This window comes from Sarcophilus harrisii, chromosome 6 (assembly GCF_902635505.1).
Source record: "Sarcophilus harrisii chromosome 6, mSarHar1.11, whole genome shotgun sequence".
Classification (NCBI taxonomy): Eukaryota; Metazoa; Chordata; class Mammalia; order Dasyuromorphia; family Dasyuridae; genus Sarcophilus; species Sarcophilus harrisii.
Genome location: NC_045431.1, coordinates 219110961 through 219132550, shown reverse-complemented (window position 1 = coordinate 219132550; position 21590 = coordinate 219110961). Strand labels below are relative to the sequence as shown.

The following is a 21590-nucleotide window of genomic DNA, read 5'->3' as shown; positions in this document are numbered from 1 at the left end:
AAAGAAATGCAAGATATGTTAAATGCAAACATACTTATGAAACTCATTTTCCCTTATTAACTAATATCCCTCTAATGAAGGCACAAGTGGGCACTTAATTAGTATCTTTGCCTAAAGAACAAAGGGAAAGATAATGAATGGTGCTAGTAATTGCACCAGCGTGCTCGCTTGTGTTCTCTCTCTGTCTCTCTCTCTCTCTCACACACACACACACACACACACACACACACACACACACACACACACATTCTGACACACATAATGACATCCTATCCAGACATAAGAAATGGACCTTGATTTCAGTGATATGGGGAATTCCCAGATGAGAAATCCCCTTTATCAATGTAAATCAGCCACTTATCTATAATTTAATACCCTGAAAACTATCAAAAACACTGAGTAGTTGGTTATCAGGGTCACACAGTCAGGACAGGTCAGAGTTGGGATACATGCATATGGATATGTAGAAGGAAAGGCTATTTCCCAGAACCATTTTCAAATTCCAATGAACTCTAATTTATAAATGTTTTAGTAACACAAGAACAATGCAAATCATCTTTTTCTCTCACACACAAATCCAAAAAGGCAAAAGAAAAAGGAAAATCCTGATTTTATGTTACAAATAGACATAAATTAATTAATTACATATAAATGACCTCTCCAGAAATGGAAGAAACTGAAATGCTTTTGATAAAAAACAAAAACCAAACAAACCATGATTCCATAACTTTTTTACCTGTCTTCTGGCAGTGCTGTTGGTTTTATCTGGAAGTCCCCATTCACTACAATTTCATGGGCCAATGCCATATTAGTAACTCCTTTGACCGTCTCCATGAGTTCATCCACTGACACAAATCGAGGAGGACTAGCTGTAACAAAAATCCACTGTAAGCCAGGTCAGCCTTTCTACAAAATAATATAGAAATAATCCTTACACACAATCGAATACCATCTTTCCTGACAACCTAGAACTAATTATAGCCTTGAATTCCTCACTCATTTTTTTTCATCTTTAATCTTTTAAGCAGACTCCTATTTTATTGTTATTTATTCTTCTAAGCAAAAAAGCATGTTATTCAAAATGATGGTTCCTTCTGAGCCAGCCAAAAAGGCACCGATTATGACAAACTGGGACCCAAAACTGAAATACAAAGACAGAATTCTCTCTTTCCCAAATCTGAAAATCCCATTCCAGATGCTTCTCCTTTGTGTTTACCAGCACCAGCACTGAGGAGCTTCTTTTTTCCCCCCTTCATCTCCAACCCCGAGCCAAAGTCAACTTCACAAACACATTTAAAGCTTCTTCCTGATCATATACAAAGGCTTGTGTCAAGAGCTGTTCACAACCCAAAGAAGATGAGACATGGTGTCCTCTGTGGAGGGCCTTCCATGCAGTGTAGGACATGACAGATAAACAGCCAAACAGAATACCAAGTACAAATTGGTCTTTGGTACTAGGAAGAATCAGATAAATACATAAGGGAGAGATCAACACACACTGAAAGCTGGGTGAATCCTGACCTGTTCCACTCCACCAAAAAATTATCAAAGAAAAAAGTGCAAAAAGACTATGATCCCTACAGTAAGATCTTGAGGCTAAAAGATTCACACAACACAGATTTCTGGGAAGAAGTTATAACTGGAGGGGATGGAAGGATGTCGGTACACTATAAGGGCAAGTGAGAGAAAAGGAAAGTCTAGATATATATGATGAAAAAGTCTATGTGGAAAACTTGTAAAATTTTCTATTTTCAGTTCTGAGTTCTCTGCCTCTCTCACCCACTGAGAAGTCTAAAAATATGATACTTGTTATGCATGTAAAGTCATACTAAATATTTTCACGTTAATCATGAAAAATGTAAATAACTCTCACCTGGACAAGTCAGAGAAGGCTTCAAAGGGGAGATGGTAGCTAAGCTGGGCACTGAAGAAAAGGACGTTAGCAGAAAGATGAAAGCACAAGGGATGACATGAATCAAGAGCAGAGATAGCAGGCAGGATGAGAACACGGAACTGGAGGAATACGGAGTTCACAAAGGGTATGAATAGAATGAGATTAGACTGGAGATTGGGCTAATGCTAGAGCGTACACAAATGGCAGAATAATAACCCAATATATAATAATACTTAATAACTCAAAGCCTGAAAATCCAGAAAAATCCAGGGGCAGACCATTCAGAGCTCATGGTCTGAAGGTGGAGGAGCATCCGCATTTGGAAGGTGGGAGAAGGACACTAAGGCATACAGAGAAAACAATTAGACAAATCGGGGCCCCTGATTCAGAGCCCCAGGAAGCCCAGGGATGGATGGTGTCTGAACACCACCACCAAGAAGGTTCCTCCGAGAAGTTTGTTTCTCAGAGAAATTCAACGTTCTCTGGCATTCAAAGCAAATACCCAATCAGGAGGCTGAGCCCCAGCACAGACCTGGGATCTGGAACGAGCCTCCAGCTTCTCTGGGCCTCAGTTCCCTCAGCTGTAAAACAAAGGGTGTGAACAAGAGCATCTGTTCTCACAGCTCTTCCCAGCTCTAAAATTCTCAGCCTCTGAGTTTCTGTACCCTTTCCTCCTCTTGGGCTGGCAAGAGGACCAGCAGCCGCTGGAGCAGAGGGGGAAGGCCGGACTTTCAGGGCTGGGGCCAGGACAGACATTCCAGAATGCCAGTAACTTGTTCATTCCCTATTTCCCTGAGCAGGTAAGTCTCTGGGTCAGTAACTCCCCAGGTCTTAAGAACAGAAAAACAAAGGGGAGTGAGGGGGTGGGGGAGAATGGCAGGTCCAGAGGAGGAAAAGTCCTGTGGAACTGGAGGTTTCTGAACCTTATCTCATAGGTAAATGATAAAATCCAGGTAATAAAAATCGGGCCATTAGCCTGCATGCTATTTTGTCCAAGGCTAGAATGATTTTTAAAGGTTTGGCTCTTCTGGTCAAAGGTGATTTCCCAGTTTTTTTTTTGCCCTTCACCTTCCCTCCTCCCTTACACTCATACAAAAGGAACCAGTCTGATTTAAATCTTTATTTGGTCATGAGGTTAAGTAAACATCGGGCAATATTTTCAAGTAGCAATAAGGAGGAAATGATCAAAGTCTTTCATACACAGTGACTGAGATAACCCTGCCCGCCTCCTGCATTACAGCAAGGAGACTCAGTCCCACAAATGTGTTGTGATTCACCCACAACAGCCACATTTATGCTGAAGGATCCATAGTTCAGTTGTGGTTTAATAAATTAATTTATGAGATGCTAAAGTGTGAAAAAAAATTTCTGTTCCTTGATGGCAAACGTAGGAGCAAATGCTTCAAACTGGCAAGTGCTCCTTGGACCCAAGGAAGCTGCCAAGGCGCTGCCCATCACCAGCTCAAACTCAAAGGCTTTCCAGCTTGGCAAGACCCACTAGGGTCTGGCACAGACTCCAAGAACTAGGGTAACAGGAGGAAGGCTTCGGCGGGGCAAAGGCTATAACCCCAAACAGCAGGAAGGACTAAAGTTCTTTGGGAGTTAATTCTTGAAAATTTCTCAACAGTCAGAAACACTGGAGTGTCTAGGTTTTGCCATAATATGTCTGCAAATATGTCTCAAAACATTGAATTTATCTGTATCAAAGAGAAACAGGATACTGCTTGTACTAGAGCTGGCCACTTTGGGAAGCATATATGGGAAAGTCATTAAAAGTGAAAAAAAAAAAAAAAAAAAAAAAAAAAAGCAATCCCAAATGTACTTTCAAACCATCATGGCAGAAGGGAGACAGACCGTGCCCCGTAGGATTAGGAGGGGGAAGGATGCACAGGTGGGAGCTTTAGAAGCTTCCACTGGGGAAGCCACCCATGGAAGCACTAAAATGAACGGGGTGGAGGAGGAGCTGACTTGGTGTGTGGGGAGGAGAGGGTGAAAATAACGCTACTTGGCAGCTGGCCGGGTCAAATGCTCTCACCGGCTAGCCTTCATGCTTCTGGAAAAAGGAGGTCCATCAGAACCAGGACCTGAACCTGGATAGATCTCCTGACTAAGCCCACTGTGCTTTCTCCAACCCTAAGAGTCAAGGCTCTTAATCAAATAGTTTTTCTTCCTTTTTTGGAGGGGGGGAGGCTGAAGCCTCTGATTTCATTGTAGAGAGAATTCACTCCCCAAGTATATCGCCTATTAAATGACTCTCCCTTTCTAAAGGAAGAATTCTCATTCTAGTTTATAAATCAGTGTCTGTTAATTTGGTTAGTGAATCATTAGCCCTGGGTAAGCTAATAAAACTGAATTTGCAAAGGATCAGATCCTGAACTGTAAAGCACTCTACAAACCCAAAGTGCCATATACATGTGATTATTGTTGTTTATTATCAATTTTTGAAAACCAGAGCCCACAAATATATCTCCCTTTTGATGTTTGGCTCTTTATTAAAGAAAAATCTACCTAAAATAGTTTCATTTTCTTTTATTATTCAATTATTGGGGGGGTTGGTTCTTTTCGATTTAAAATGCATTTGATGGGGCAGGTAGGTGGCACAAAGGATCAGGAGGACCTCCAACTCAACACTTACTGCTGGGTGACCCTGGGCACATCACTTAACTCCAACTGTCTCACATACCCCCAACAAACAAACAAAATAAATTATATTTGATAACCTCTATCAGATTTATTGCCATAATGGGAAGGAGAGTTAAGAGGAAGGAAGGGAGAAAAAAATGGAAACAAAATATTGTAAAGTAAATGTTGAAAACTAATAAGTATTTTTTTTTTCTTTGCTAAGGCAATTGAGGTTAAATCACTTGCCCAGGGTCACACAGAAGGAAGTGTTAAATGTCTTTGGCCACATTTGAACTCAGGTCCTCCTGACTTCAGGGCTGGTGCTCCATCTACTGCACCACTTAACTGCTCCTAATAAGTAAATTTAAAAAAATTAAAATATAAAAATATCCTTTCCTAATGCAGTTGTCAGTATCCATACGGAAGCGTCTAGTCCTAAGAAGCTTTCCAGCAGGGCTGAGGTTTTAAATGAGCCCCCAGCTGGGTGGAAGGCAGGACAGGAAGCTGCCTGGCCCTCTCTCGTTCAGCACCTGGAGCTGTCCCAGAGGCCCCCTCCCTCTCAGAGAAAGGCTGGCTGGGCAGGGTCCAGGGGCCTTCCCTGGGGACAGGCCAGCCTCCAGATGCTGCCATCTAAGAGCCCTGGAACTCACAGAGGCAACAGCATAAGATTTCATTCCAGCTTCTTAGGGAACCGGAGCCAGAGCTAGAGGCAGAGGCAGAGGCCAGGCCTTCACCCCTGCACAGAGATCAGCCAGCCTAAAGCCCAGGACTGGAAACCTAATCAACTGCCTGGGTTCTTGGGGAGAATGGCACCAACAAGTATCATATTCTGGGCCACAGAGAGGGCCCCCAGGGAGGAGCAGGGACCAATCTCCTTTGCTAACCAAATGAATGAGACTGGTTTAAAAATGGGGATTATAACCTGGCCCTCACAGGAGAGCCACCTGAGAGGTGTGTCCTTGTCATCTCTGTGGGGAAGACCAAGGTGTTGGGATTGGCAGATCTGGGATGGAGAGGATCCTCCGAGGCCTCCGCCAGGCTGCTGCTGAGGAAGGTCTGGACTCACAGATAATGGGCCAAAGTTGGCCTAGAAGGAAGGCTGCCATGCGGGGATGGCGGGGTGAGGGGGGGAAGCAAGCCTGCTGAGCTCCTAAAGGGCTTTCTGCGGCTGCTGTGGGGCAGGAAGCCTTGTCCCCATTTTATAAGCAAGGAAACCAGGGCCCAGAGCCCTATCTGTCACTGGGCCGGGTCAGTGGGAGAAGCAGGATTAGAGTGCATCCAAACCTCTTTTCCTCTGTTCTATCGGGCTGCTTCTGAGAAACCGCCCTTCAGCATCCCAGGCGGAATCCTGCCTAGGGAACTGGGGCTAGAAACGCTGTGAGACGCTGGTTTTCAAAATCCCTCTTTGGTCACTTCCCATTCCTACAGCCCTGCCTCGCATCACATGCTCCCAGGTGACGGTTTCTTTTTCAGGAGTTACTTTTTGGAGGCTCCCTGAGATTTATATGAAATACCTGCTGTGAGCCAGGCCATGTGCTTAGCACATTAACATCAGCATCCCATTTGATCCTCACATCAGTCCTGGTTATCCCCATTTTAAGGAGACTGAGGCAAATGCAGCCTCAGTAACTTGGCTGGGGTCCCATGGGGAGTAGGTGTCAGACTCAATTTGAACTCGGGTCTTCTTGGCTCCAGTCTGGTCCTCTCTCCCCTGAGCTCCAGCTGCCTCAGGTCCCTTAAGTTCGGCTGCAGGACTTCTACAATCCCTGGCCTGAGGCTGGCTGCTTCTGGGAAGGTTCTGGGTCATAGCTCATCCCATCTGTGCTTTTTGTAATCCTTGACTGAGAGGGAGCTCCTACTTCCTGACCTCCGCGGTCAGACTGGGGCTGGAATGTACCTCTGGGGTTTATTTAGAAAGGAGGGGGACAACTGCAGCTGAGGAAGCCAAAAGGAGAGTTCTGGGGACCAGGGAGAGGCAGGGCCGGGCAAAGGAAGGGATGCGGGACGCTCGGCCACGGGCCTCCATCCACCTCCCACCACCTGCCGGGAGAGCCGGGGAGCCCGCTGGACCCCATGAGCCGTAAAGTCTCTTCCACCTCAAGCTATAATGCCAGAGAAACTGAGCAAGATAGAGATTAGAGAGTATTTAATAATTTATTAAATGGGAGAGATATGCTGGGACCAAATGGATCCATGGTTTGGTCCCAGGGCTGACTGAAACTAACGTCTCTAAGAATCCAGCAACAACATGAGTTCTCCATGACCTATATACCCATGGCTCAGACTCAGGGGGTAGATGAGGCAGCGGCGGAGTCAGGGTGCTGAAAGCAGGAACGGGACTCTGACAGGGGTGGGGTGAGCCACTGGAGATAGGCATGACATAATGGGGGGGAGGAACCCCCAGAGATGGGGAGAGGCATCTTGATAAGACGGTATCTGATATTCTGATAGCTTGGGATGGGGAGAGGCATTGTGATGTTCTAAAACATAAGATCTTTTATCATTATCAAATATTCTGATTAAGAGGGAGGGGAAGTTTTGCGGGATTGAGCAGAACAATTATAAACTGAGGCAGAATGATTAGGGAAACCAAGGTAGGACAATTTAGGGAAACTGAGTCAGGATAATTTAGGGAAACAAGATAATTAAAAGAGAACTATGGCATAACAAAGCATCCTTTCAGCTCGAAGCCCCAGACACACACGGCGGGCTATCCCACAAAGAGAAAAGGGAACAGATGAAGGGAGTCTGAATCCCCTGGCAGGGCCAGGGGCAGCCAGCAACAGACCAAAGGATGACGTCAGTCACCCATAAAAGCATTCCACTTTAATGAAAGCTTGCAGTCACCAATCAATTATCACAGACTCACAGAAATGGAGGGATCTCTGTGGTCGCAGCACCCCAAGCCAAACACGGCGGCCCCCGACCTTTGCTCAACAACTACTGGGAGAAAGGGAAGCTGTTTCTTCCAGAGGCTGCCCCCATCTACCTATGAAAAGTTCTCATTTTTAGTGGGGATTTCTTGATGTCAGGAGAGACCCTGTCTCTGCATCTTCTTCTTCATTTTACCTCCTGGGGGAGTTAGTCTGACTCTGCTTTCACCCAGCACCCCAAGTAAGTCATGCAGAGCCTCCCGCCCTCCCCCCCCCAGCCTTCTCCAGGCTAGATGCTCCGACTGAGCCTCCATCCCAGGGTGAGCAGACTAGAAAAGGACAGGGATGTCCAGTGCCATGCTCTCTGATCCGCAGGAGAACCAGGCCTACATCGGAGCAGCCCATTTTGGTTCCAACAAGCCCCATACCAGCTCCGGAGCCTACAAAGGCCACCAAAAAATGGCCCCTGCCCTCAGAGAGGCTTTCCTTCTCCTGGGGGATGAAATGGATAAAGAGATGAATCCAAAGCTGGTCTCCAGGTGCCCTGGGGACACACGAGCATCAGTCATAATAAGGAATGAGGAAAGAGTGAATACCTTCATTAATTCAAAGATGAACCACATTATAGGCGGGCCCTCCTCTATTCACCTAAGGGCTGCCTGAAGGAAGAGTGAAATAATTACCTGGGAAGCATTCTGAACAGTTCATAAGAGTGTCACAAGAGCCGGAAATGTTTGTACTTATTCCAGCTCTCCAGCTACCCCACTTTAGAGAGATATCATCGCTCTGACATTCCTAAACTATGACAGCACTCCGAAAAATGCCCCAAACCACCTTCATTTTGGAACATTTGCCAATTGTTTTAGCAGCCTGCAAAAAACCCACCAAAAACTGCAGGTTGGGGCAGCTTCTAGGGGTCACATGGAAACCACCCTTTGATCTGCCCATTCTCAGCATAACTCTGGGGATTCAAAGTCCTTTCAAACTCATGGGAACCGAGCCCTCGGGCGCTGGGGTGAGCATGCACTAAATTCAAACATGCACAAACCAACATCCATTTTCACCTGTTCAGCCCTAGAGGGAAACAAAAAAGTCAGGCCTCTCAATCCCCTTTTTAGCTCAATGAGAAAGGCACATTTATACATCTAGTTTTCTCTTCTGTAAAATGGGGAGAACTATACTCAAGGTTCTTCCTTGAAAGGGTTGCTGTGAGAATGAAGGGAGATGATACATGGAAAGCACTATGTAAAAAGTTAAAAAAAAAATAAAGTAGAGCATTCGACTTGGTGCCAGGAGAAACTTGAGTTCAAATCCCACCTCTGATGCCTATTTGTTATATAACCACAGGCAAGGCAGTTAACCTCCAAGTCTCAGTTTGTCTAACCAAAAAATGGCAACAGCATCACTTATAAGCAGGAGTTGCACTGAACTAATAATGTATTTAAGGTACTAAATAAATGCCAATTGTCTTCTCAGTACTGGTAGAGAATAATGGGCACTAACTGCTAGACAGGCTGTTAGGTGTTGATTTTGTTAAATTTCTTATTTATCAAAGCAGAGAGTTCAATAGAAGCAAATGAAAAAGTACATGAAGACATGACTGATATAAAAAAACCAAACAAAAAACCCACAAAGACACTAAATAATCAAAGTATGCATTAGAATATGATTAAGTACATTAGAAGGTAATGAGGTCCAGCAGGGAAAGTCTTGGCTTTGGAGTCAAAGGATCTGGGCCCAAACCCTACCTTTAAAGCTTGGTATCAAGCCACAGAGTTTAACTACTTCGGATCTCAGTGTCCTCCTCTGTAACATGAAGGGGTTGATGGCTTGAGAAACTCTGCAGCTCTAAATCTATGACCCTGTGCTTCAATGTTTTAAAAATAAAAGGCCATGGGATAACAATTGGAGGGGCGGGGGAGGCACAGAAGCATATAAATGTAAGTTATCATTTTTGTCCAGTTCTAATGGCACCCAGAGAAGCGGCACTGCCCGGGAAGACACAGAAGGAAGGCCCACCTGATCACTAAAATATTCATTTCCTATGTAAGCGAAACCCGGTGGGTCTCGCCCTGCTGAGGCAAAGGGCCAAGTCCTGCTGGACAAGATGCTTTTCTTCAATGTTAATTACTGGCCACCTGTGCACCCTTAAATCATATGCAGCGTGGGGGCTGGCTCCCCAGAGGGGTGGGGGCTGCCCCTCGGTCTGGTGATGAGACACTGGGGGCTCCCAGGCACTTACACTGTGGTCTGGGCAGTCTCTGAGGGCTGGGAGTGCTCTGCCGGATTCGCTTCCGGACGGACTCGTCAGTCCCCTCTACACCATCTTCTAGGACTTGCTCTGAATCGCTTGGGTGAGGCTTATCGTCGTGGTTCTCGGACATCCTCAGTGGGTTTATCCGATTTCCTAGGAAAGGGGAAATGACCGTAAGAAAGGAGTCACTGTTCTGTTCCTGGGACTCAGGGTCAGTCCCTTCCCGCTCCAAGCTTCAGTTTCCTGTAAGGTAAAACGAGGCTGCTGCCTGATGTTCCCCATAAACAGCGGGGGCTTCTGTGTGAGCAGATGTTCTAAAAGGCCCCGGGCTGGGATGCCCTGAGTCACCCCCAAAGAATAAGAACTTCCAGAAGGGCAGAAGTTGGAGCCAAAGGACCCTAGTTTGGATCCCAACACTGTCCACAACTGCATATTAACACTTGGGCAACAAAAAGTTATCAAACTGTGCATCCCCTTTGATCCAGCAGTGTTTCTACTGGGCTTATATTCCAAAGAGATTTTAAAGAAGGTAAAGGGACCTGTATGTGCCAAAATGTTTGTGGCAGCCCTTTTTGTAGTGGCCAGAAACTGGAAACTGAATGGATGTCTATCAATTGGAGAATGGCTGAATAAATTGTGGTATATGAATGTTATGGAATATTATTATTCTGTAAGAAATGGCCAGCAGGATGAATACAGAGAGGCTTGGAGAGACTTACATGAAGCGATGCTAAGTGAAATGAGCAGAACCAGGAGATCATTATATACGTCAACAACGATACTGTATGAAGATGTATTCTGATGGAAGTGGATTTCTTCAACAAAGAGAAGATCTAACTCAGTTTCAATTGATCAGTGATGGACAGAAGCAGCTACACCCAAAGAACACTGGGAAATGATTCTTCCCAGGTTATTTTTACCTTCTGAATCCAATTCTTCTTGTGCAATAAGAGAACTATTCGGTTCTGCACATATGTATTGTATCTAGGATATACTGTGACATATTTAACATGACTGCTTGCCGTCTGGGGGAGGGGGCGGAGGGATGGAGGGAAAAAGTTGGAACAGAAGTGAGTGCAAGGGATAATGTTGTAAAAAATTACCCTGGCATGGGTTCTGTCAATAAAAAGTTATAATTATGAAAAAAAAAAAAAAACTTGGGCAAGTCAAATAAATGGCCTTAGCAAGTGGAAGAACTAAGCTGGCTCATCATTCCCCTGCAGATTTAAGTAGGCGTAGGACCACCCAGGGCAGGCCCTTCCTTGTCCTTTCTCACCTAGAGCAGGGCTTCTTAAGCTTTTTCTACTCAAGACCCCTTTTTGCCTGAGAAATGTTTATGTGGCCTCGGGTATAGGTGTATAAAACAGCTGTACAAATCAAACATTTACTGATAATCAATCACCATTCTGTGGCCGGTTCAGTGACTAGATCCATAATTTAAGAAGCTGGGCCCTAGAACACCCCCAGTCTCTTTCTAGCTGTAGATATTCTAAGCTGAGACAAATAAGAAATCTTCCTAAAGCCTGGCTCTAATAAGGTCAGTTCCCTCCTCAAATCCTTGATGCATTGGCCAACTCTGTACCAAATGAAGTCTCTACTGCTGACGCTCAAGGCCTCCCATGCTGTAGTTCCAACTTCCATCACAACTCCTGATACTTATAAAGAGTTTCAAGGTTTAAATCAGCAAGACTTGCTGTCTTGGGGAAGGGGCAGGGAAGGGGAGAGAGCTAAATTTGGAACTCAAAATCTTACAAAAATGAATGTTGAAAACTATCTTTACAAAATAAAAAAATATCATTGAAGTAAGGGGGGGAAGGAATTTGAAGGTTTGTAAAGTGCCTTTTTTATTATATAGGGTATCCCCAACGTTCTAAGGGTCAAATAAATGAATTAATACAAAGCATCCCAAAAGTCGGCACAAAGATTTCTGGGACACCCTCTATTAATTTACATTACAACAATGCTGGGAGGTAGGTGCTGTTATGTCCCCATTGTGCAGATAAGGATACTGAGGCAGACAGAGGCTGACTTGCTCAGGTTTACACAGCTAGGAAGTGTCTGAGGCGGGATTTGAATTCAAGTCTTCTTGATTCCAGATGCTGTGCTCTGGCCCCTGGGCCCTTATCCTCTGGCCCTGCCTCATATGATTCCTCCACACAGTCTCTGTTCCAGCCCAATCATTTCCAGTCCCATTTCTCTGGCCCTGCCTTCTCCCACCTTGGTGCCTTTGTCCGCACCATCACTCATACCTGGAATTACTTCCCATTTACCTCTGTCTCTTGTGAGGTGCTGGGCTCTAGAATCCCATGACCCCAGTCAATGGCAGAGATTTTAATGAGATCATACGTATAGAGGGCTGAGCCAGAACCTGGGCAGAGTTCTTACTGAAATCATTTTCTGGAAGACCAAACTGAGATGCTGCCTCCTCCATGAAGCCAGTCAATCAGTCAACCCACTAGCGCTCTTTAAGCACCTACTATGTGCCAGACACTGGGGATAAAAAGAAAGGTAAATAACCCAGTCCTTTCTCTCAGTCTGGTGGGGAAACAACACACACACACACAATGGAGGGGAGGGTCTCTGGGCAGGGCTGGAGATGGAGACTCCTTGTAGAAGAAGCTGGGCCTTGGCCGGGACCTGAAGGGAGCCAGAGAAGCTGGGAGGGGGAGATGTTTTGAGTAAGAGGCTTGGGTCGGGGCCACATCACTGGATCACAGAAAACAGGAAAGGCAGTAAGGTGTAAGGAGACAGGAAAGGGAGGAAGAGGCTGGTCTCTGAAGGGCTTTAAAAGCTAAAGAGAGGATCTGAAAGCCCTTTATTAGAGATAATAAGGAGCCACTGGAGTTGAATGGGGGGAGAGGAACATGATCAGACTTGTGCTCAAAGAGAACCACTTTGGCAGGTGAATGGAGGATGGGCGGCTGCTCTATGCGAGGATGGAAATGTCAGAAGAGAGAAGCGTACAAAGGAATCTTGACAGCGGATGGGCTATGGTGGGGGGCGAGAGGGAGCTTGATGGGACCCTTGACAATAATGGGGAAGTTAGGAAGAGGGGAGGGTTGGGGGGGAACAAGCTCAGTTTTGGCCATGTCAGGTTTAGGATGGCTGCGGGACGTCCAGTTCAGGATATCTAACAGTGGAAGACGAGAGCCTGGAAGTTGGAGGAGAGACTGGGGCCAAGCAAGCGGATCTGTGAGTGATCTGCATAGATGGACACAAAGCAGGGAGCTGGTGGGCACGCCGACCAAGTCCTGCAGAGCAAGAGCAAGCCCTGGAAATCTTTCCGAAGAGCAGGCCCGCCACCCTGAAAGCAATCTGTCTGGCTGCCCTCGCCTCCTCACGGTTTCTAATCCCAGTGACTGGAGTGCTGGTTCCAATGCCCCTTAGACTGTGAGCTTCAAGGGGGCAGGGCTGCCCTTCCTCCTTAGTGGGACTGGAGAAATGTTTGCCGAATGGCAGTAAACCCCAGTTCTGGCAAGTCTTTACAAGGAATGCCTTGGATAAATGCTCCCATGTTCAAAGAAAAGAGAGACTCAAAGAGACATAAGAAGATGGGTGAGGGGCACCAGCCAGGGAGGTGAATTTAGAGTCAGAAGCCTGCATTACCATTTTGGCCACCTTCTCCCTGAGCTGCTCTGCCTGGACCTCAGTTCCTTCACCTGTAAAATGGGGAGACTAAACCAAGAGGTCTCTGAGGTGGCCATCAGGCCTCAGTCGGGCAGAGGACAGGCAGAAGATCAATGACCATCATCCACACACTGACTACCATGTAAAAACGGCGTCCTCATTAGTGAGCAACAATGAAATCCAAGGGGGAAACTACAGAATGAAAAAATGTCAGCCATGGAGGCAAGAAGGATATCACTTTATTTTATTACTTCACATAATTAGGGAAAAAAAACACTATTTTGGTCCTTATGATTGTACAGGGAATCATTTTATTTTAGTGGATGATTATCATTAATAATAATAATACTCAGGAAACAAACACATTAAAAACAAATCCCAGTCTCTCCTCTAGGACAAGGGGCTGCAGGGGCCCGAGTGAAGCGAGAGACTGTGATCGGGGGAATAGGGGATAGCTGGGACTTGGAGACCTGAGCCCGACCTCAGAGGGCCCTCTTGTTGGGAGATTAAGGCAAATAAAAGCCCTGCTGTCCCAGGAGCTCCTAGGGGCTTGGAAGCGTTCTTGTGAAGTCTGGTTTTTCTCCAGGTCTTTTGTGTTCCTGGGATGTTAATAACCACAACTGAGAGGGAGCTGTATGGGGGAAAGGGCGCCATGTATTTTTCAACAGGGATGTCCATTGCTGAAAATAATCAGCACCTGGACTGTCTGAAGTCTGGGAATAACAAAGAGCAACTCCATAAACACTAATTAGACTTCATCCCCCCCACCTGGAAGATGATCAAAGAGTATGGCGGTGCTTTGGGGAAGCTCCTTGGCAGTCATGCTGGGGGGAAGGGGGGAAAAGGAGCCCAGATCATATTTGTCTGAGATCTGGAGGAATGGGGGGCTGGTGATGGAGCTGGAATTTCCCAGACCTGCATCTTTCCCCCTTTCTCTCTGTACTGAGATTCTTGGATGCTTCCTCCCTCCCCCAGTGCCCGACTCTAAACAGGACTGGAAACGCCCAAGCTTGGAAGGTGGTGTTTTGGTCAAGGTTCCATCACCATAGTGCTCTTTAACTTTTTTAGTGCCCAGGACCTCTTGGGTAATGTTACTGCGATTTGGTGAAGCCGGAGGACCCTTTCTTAAATGTTTTTGGGTGCATAAAACAAAATGCACAGGATTACAAAAAGAAAGCAATTATGTTGAAATAGTCACTGAAATAAAAAGATCAGCCATCTACATGAAGATGGCTGGCATTCCCGAGCTGTTTGGTGTGAGAAAACAAAAACAGATGATTGAGACAACCAGAGCCCAGACTAAGGGATCTTTGAGCCCAACCCTCATTTGACAGTTGTGAGAGATCAAGGGACTGAGCCACTTAGTGGCTCCCGGTTCCAAACCCCCAGCATTCTGCCCACCAGCAAAAGACAAGGGATTGCCGTTGGCAATCTTTGACAGCACTATTCTACACAGTCAGAAAAAGAGGTTTCTTCTTCTCATCTAAGATCTTGGCTTCAAGGATCTGTGATTTTGCTAGTCACATACCTATGAAGATATCTCATAGTCAATCAACCAATAAATATTTATTAAGCCATTACTGTGTGCTAAGCACTGTACTAAAAGCCGAAGATACAAACAAAAAGCAAAAAAAAAAAAAAAAATTGTCTTTATTCTCAGGGAGCTTTTATTCTTTTTTCTCTTTTTTCCCTTCCCCCCCAATAATATTTGATTTTTCCAAATACAAATTAAGAAAGTTTTCAATATCTATTTTTTTCTTCTAAATATATTTCCACATTTATCATGCTGCACAAGAAAAATCAGACCAAAAAGGAAAAAAAACATATGTTGGAATACTTGCCATCTGGGGGGAAGGGGAAGGGAAGAAAAAAACTTGGAACACAAGTTTTTGCAAGGATGAATGTTGAAAATTATCTATGCATGTGTTTTGAAAATTAAAAAGCTTTAATAAAAAAATTCTGTTCCTAAAAAAAGGGGGACTGCTACAAATATTTTTTGCACATGTGGATCTTTTTCCCTTTTTTAAGATTTCTTTGTGATACAGACCCATCAACATACATTTTTGAAAGAGTTTGTGTTCCAAATTCTTCTCCCTCTCTCTTTTACTTCAAGACAGCAAGCAATCTGATATAGGCTAAATCTGTGCAATTCTTTTAAACACATTTCCATATGGTGCAAGAAAAATAAGACAAAAAGGGAAAAAAAAAACATGAGAAAGAAAAAGCAAACAAACAAAAATGATGAAAATACTATAATCCCCATTCAGTCTCCATAGTTCTCTCTCTGGATGTGGATGACACTTTCCATCACAATTTTACCGGAACTGAGGGACTTCCATTCTAATGGGGAAACAATACATATATAAATAGATATACAGGTCATATAGAGTAGAAGAAAGATCATCTTTAAGGGGAAGGCATTCAACAGCTACTCTGTCTATGTGACAGTGACTAAAATGGTAACTAAAAAATATTTTATATATCTTTCTGTATTTATGTATATGTAAACATATATGTTATATATGTGTCTATATGTATATACATCATACATATATAATATTCTATATATTCATTATCCCTTCCATATTTCAATTTTCCCCATCAAAGTGCAGTATATTGCAGAGTCAGCATAAGAAATTAAATGGAAATTTTGGGGAGATTTGCAGAAGTCACAGATAACATGTGAAGGCCAGTAGGCAACACAAGAAAGATTTAGAAACTCAGAAACATATAAAATATATGTATAATATTTTATCTTTTAAAATCATAATAATTCAGACTTCACTGGTATTAAGGGAGGCCCAAAATTTTTTACGGATTTTCCAGATCATGGGAGTGCCACACCTGTAACTCTCTTGATGTGTAGGGATAACTGTACAAAATATTGTAATACACCATTGTGTAGATATTGTATACAATATAAATTATTGTATATCTATATGGATACATATATACACAATGTGCCCTAAATGTATATATACACCCTAATATATACACAGAGAAAGAGGGGGAGAAAGAGAAAAAGAGAAAGAAAGGGAAAGAGGAAGAAAGGAAGAGGGAGGGAAGAGAGAGAGGAAGAAAAATAAACAGACAAGGTCTAGATAGATCTAGTAATTTCACTGGTATAGGGAACTCTCAGATGAGGAAATTCCCTTTAGCAATTCGGGTGCACATTTTATAGTCATGAAGATTAAAAAATTAAATTAAATTAGTATATTTCAGAGATGAACCCAGATAGTCCTATTTCTGCAGCACTGCCTCTCATATGTTTACAAAACTCCACATTGGTGCGGCTGTTGGGAAACAGGCATTTATATACATTGTTGGTGGACTGGCATAAATATTTTGGGAAGGCAATATGCACTCAAGAGTTTTGGCACTAGACCCAATGGATTCTATTCTTGGGATTTTATTGTAAAACATGAAAGAGGGGGAAAGACCCTTTTTTGTATAATAATACCCATAGCTACAGTCTCAGCCCCTCCTTCTCTCTCTCCCTTTTCTCTGTAACATCCATATATACACACACATATAACTGAAACAAATTATCCATCCAACAATTTGAGACTCATGAGATCATGAGAATGATGAGAAATAGTAACATGTTTTGAACAGAATGCCAGCTTTAGAATTAAGAAGACCTGAGAGTTGTCCTGTCTCTGACATATTTCCATTTCATGCTCATAGACAAACCTGTATGACCTTGGACAAAATCCTGAGTCTGTTTCCTCATCTGCAAAATGAGGGGGTTGGACTACTACCTTCCAGTTCTAAACATATGATCCTATAAAGTACCCCAACAATCCTACAATAACTTAAGTTACTGTATCAATAAAGATAGTTTACACTAATGAACTCCTAGGTCCAGAACCATACTCCTTTGTCCCCAAGATATTAATGTAATAAAATACCGTGGTACCATAAAATGACAAATATGAAGCAAAGAAGAAAATGTGGGAAGACCTACAAAGAAATAATGAAAACTGAGAGCAGGAGACCCAGGACTGCATATATGCTAACAACTAGATTTTAAAAAAAGAAGAAGAAAGGAAAAGAAATAAGATAAAATCAGAAGCAGCAGGATTTCTAACACGCAAAGAAAAGGACACTAAACAAAAAAAAAATCTTTTTTGGTCTATTTGTTATTTATTTGGTTCTACTATATTAAACGTCAAGAGTTTTGTAAAAATTTAATTCATTATTTTGTACATCAGATTTTACTTGCTGAGTCATTAAGTTCATCAAGCTTTTTTTTTTTTTTAATGCAATAAAAAGTTTCTGTGGCCCTAAAGTTCACCATCTCAGACCTCCCCGTCTATTTGGGAATGGCCAGCGTCCATAGGGAAAACCACAGGCCTCTCCTTCCTCCCGCAGAGCCTGGGCTGCTGGACCGCTCTGTTTCCTTATCATCTGCCCACTACTTTCTCCCGAGATCCCGTAGAGCAGGGCTGAGGGACAGTTTTTCTGCCAAGGGCCGCTTGGATACTTATAACATCATTCTCAGGCCATACAAAATTATCAACATATAGAACTCAAGGCGAGGAAGAATGTCGTGTCTAGCTTTCAGCTCATCATTGCCTGAGGTTCTTAGCAAATGATTTCCCGGGCCTTAAACCTTTCCCTTCCTTGCAGCAATTACCCAGTTTCTACGCCCCCGTAGCCCTTTTGTCCCTTCTCCTTTCACTCCATACTCAAATCGCCCAGGACCTTGCCGCCCTCATTATTTCCTGGACTCTCAGTCAGCCCTGGAGGTCAGTATCTCTTCGGTGGCCATTCTTCCAATTAAAGCGCGAGCTCTCCGACAGCAGAGGCTCTTCCTATCTGTATTCCCAGTCAGCATGTGCAAGCGGTGAATGCCTAATAGAAGCCCTTTGCCGTTCATTCCCTCCCTCACGGCCGAGCTGATGCGAACTTTTAATTTCATATTTGGTTGCGGCCCAAATTCCGTCCCATCTCTCTTTGGAGCCGCCCCCATCCGGACTCCTCAAGTTCTGATTGGATCCAGCTACTGACCGCTATACAGTCTGCATCCAATGGACGAGGTGAGGGCTCTGAGGAGAAAGGGAAGCTGGCTCACTGGAACCCAATCACCTCCCTGACGTCACGGTCCTCTAGGAGAACAAAGAATGAACCACCACCTCTGGGAGAAGTGACAGCGGCCGCCCCCTGGGGAGCAGTTGGGCAACAAAACTTCTCTATTTTCTTTTCTTCCTTCTTTCCCTTCCTTCCCTCTGCCCAAAAGCAGGTGCGCGCTGGTCCCCGAGAACGCTGCCTTGGGCTTCGCTGGCTGGAGCTCTTTCTGAAGGGGCACAAATCCCTCTGGCCCTCAGGGGCTGACCAGCAAGGTGCGGGGCCAATGTAAATCGCAATTGTTCCGTCTTTCTGACTCGGGGAGAGAGGCCACCCTCTGGCTCCTCTCTCGCCAGGCCGTAAGCGGGGGTCGCCTCGGTCAGAGACCCGCAGCAGGCGACGACGCCGGTGACCCTGCCCAGCCCTCGCTCCCATGCCTCGGCCCGCCTCCCTGCTGTCCCGGTCCCTGAGAAGGAAGCACAAAGAGCCGCAGCCCGCCGCCCCTGAAACGTCCGCACGCGCTCAGGGGCGCCCTCAGACTGGGGATTGGGAGAGCCCTGAGGGCGGGGGCGCTTCGGCCCCGTCGGTTCTGTGGAGAGTTACTCGGCGGGATGGGCCGGAACCCCGGGGGCAGGGGAGAACACGAGGAGAGAGCGGAGGGAGGGGCAGAGCCCGCAGGACAGACGCTGCCGGCCTCACTGTCCCCATCTGTGAAATGGGGATACATCCAAGGGGGGGGGGGGGACACACTGACGCGGCGGCAGAAGAGCGCTCGGCGGTGCCCGCTCCGGCCCCCGCGGGAGCGGGGCTGCTCCGCCCTTTGTCTTGCAGCCCCAGCGCCCGTGCTCCCCACCCCGAGGTAGGCCCTCCCGGCGCGGGCCCGCAGTCCCAGCCGGGGAAACAAACGTCCGGGTGGCTCCTGCCGCCCGGGGATGCTCTCAGGAGGCCGCGAGCTCCGCCTCGGGGCCAGCGCCTCCCCGCCCCCACCCCCGGTACCCTCGGCTTACCGCGAGCCGCGCCGGGGCCCAGAGGCTCAGCAACAAGCACCCCCGTGACTCAGGCGGACGCTGGAGCGGGAGCAGGGGCGGCAGCGGGCCGAGGGCGGGCCTAGAGCAGCCGGACCCCGTGCGCCTCTCGCCGGGAAGCCGCCCAGCGGTCCTCGGAGGGCGGGGGCGGGGGCGGGGAGCGCGGGAGCACGGCGCCGCCATCTTGTTGTACGGAAGCACGAGGGACGCGCACGCGCAGGAGCCTGAAGCCGCTAGCCCCGCCCCCCCACTCTCTCTTTAGCCGGCTGGGGACGAAGGCCTCGGCGGCCCTCTCGCCCCCAAGCCGCCGCTGCCCTTCCTTTAAATCAGTCACTAACTGAAGCGAAAACCTCGGCCACGAATGCCACAAACCTCGCTTCGCCTCGCTCCCACGTGCATGACGTCATCGGGGGCGGGGGCTGCCCCGCCTCCGGGACCAGGACCTCCCCGCCCAGGGCTCCTCTGTCCCTCCGCGAGCCGAGGCTGGAGGCTTCCTCCGGCCTCCCGGGGAGGGGGAGGGGGAGGGGGAGGGGGAGAGAAGAGGCGGCGGCTGACCCCGGGGCTGGAAAGCGCTTGGAGCCGAACACCGACCTCCCCAGTTTCACGGCTAAGAATTTCAGTCAAACACGTGCTTTACCATAGTTAGCACGTGTGGGTCCTCCTGCCATGGGGGAGGGGGGGAAAGTTACCCGTGCGCATGTCTTGTGAATAAAAAGCTACAATAACAATAATAAAAGTTCAGTTACAGCGGGTCCGGGCGCCCGGGAAATAAACGGCAAGGGGAGCGCCCCGTCCGGTCCTCAGCCGGAGCTGCCCAGGACCCCATTAGTTTCCTCTGGGCTTGGGGGCGGGCAGCCCCGCAGCCCCCGTGACCTTTCTCGGTTTCAGCCCGGCCCCTGCTAAGGCGGGGACAGCGCTAAGCCCCCCGCTGGGCCGCGTGGCTTCCTCCTCCTTCCGCCAGGGAGGGTGCCTTTGCTGGTGACTCTTACACTTCGGACGGCTCGGGCTGGCTCTTTTAGCCTAGATTTAATCAGGATCTACAAGGAGCGACCTAACTCTCCCCCGCCCCCACTGCGCAGGACCCCCGGCACCGGGGACTGGCCTGCTGCTGGCGGCGGCTGAAGCGCGTTCGGGGAGGACTGGGCGGCGGCTGGTCCGGTGTTACATTCATTAGGTACGCGCTGGGGGAGGGACCCCTACCCCACGGTTTTCAAATTCACCCACCGTCATTTCTGCTTCCCCAACACTTCCATCTCAATAGACAAGTTCTAGATGCTTTTCTCGGTGCTACAAATGGATGCCCAGTATAATAAGCCCACCGCCTCCGCTTGGAGACCTTCGGAAAGGGGGAGCTCACTAGCCCTGATCACAGCCTATCACTTTTTGGGCAATTCTGATTGTTAGGAACTTGCCATCGAGCCTGAATTTACGTCACTGTAACTTTCACCCAAATCGTAGGTGTCTTTCTCACTTGGGTTGGAGACAGAGGAGAAGAGAGGGGGGAAAGGGCAGATTTTTGTTAATTAAAAAAATATAATTTTGAAAAAAGTTACTTGTTTATGCCATTAAAAATAAAGATCGACAGAATAGAAGCAAAAAACACAAAACCCAAAAAAAGTCCTTGTTGGATTTTAATATAAAGTTCAGCAAGTATAGGAGAGCTTAATGCCATGCACTATCATTATGCCGAATCAGGGAGGTAAGATGGTAGCTTGTGGTAAGAATAACAAGCCAAACCCTGCTTTGAATTTGGACTTTGAATTTGGACTCATCGCATTATAGTGACAGGAAGGTCCCTGGAGGGCATCAGGCTGTTCCAATATCTATAAAAGGAAGTTAATAGTACCTGTGGCATAAATCTGCTATGCAATGTGTCATAGCTAGACAGGAAGAAAAGGATGTTGCCATGATAAAGCTTTCATGTTTTCTCTTAATTTCAGTTCCTTTTTTCATTTTTAGTTCAGAGAAAAGCTTTGATTTATCTTTTTAAAAAAGATTTTGTGTTAATGTTTTAAAACAATTTGTCACTTTTATGTCCGTGTTTTCTGAAATGTTACCAGATTTTTAGTTCTTATATTTATAATAAAGTTGGAATCTTAAGAATGCCCTACGATTGATAATTGAGTTTTCCATCTTCATAATGCAGAGGTATAGAAGCATTTTTATTAAATGCCTCTTTAAAATGTTAAAAAAAATTAATTCTTTAAAAGTCCTGTTAACATGTT

General features: G+C 46.2%; 1 protein-coding gene across 4 annotated transcripts in view; it reads right to left on the bottom strand.

Moving 5' to 3' along the window:
* TCP11L1 (t-complex 11 like 1) overlaps positions 1-19960 on the bottom strand; it is a 34192-nt gene extending 14232 nt beyond the window's left edge. Inside the window, exons 1-3 of one of the 4 annotated variants that reach the window (XM_031941795.1) lie at positions 19738-19960; positions 9632-9796; positions 737-869 (exon numbers count right to left, since the gene is read on the bottom strand). In XM_031941795.1, the coding sequence (XP_031797655.1) occupies positions 737-869; positions 9632-9773 (275 nt within the window). In that variant the 5' untranslated portion in view covers positions 9774-9796; positions 19738-19960. Of the gene's footprint in view, positions 1-736; positions 870-9631; positions 9797-19347; positions 19565-19737 lie in introns of those variants that run through there. The other 3 variants (XM_031941794.1, XM_031941797.1, XM_031941796.1) reach the window with 3 other exon arrangements.
* Between the last annotated feature and the right edge of the window lie 1630 nt (positions 19961-21590).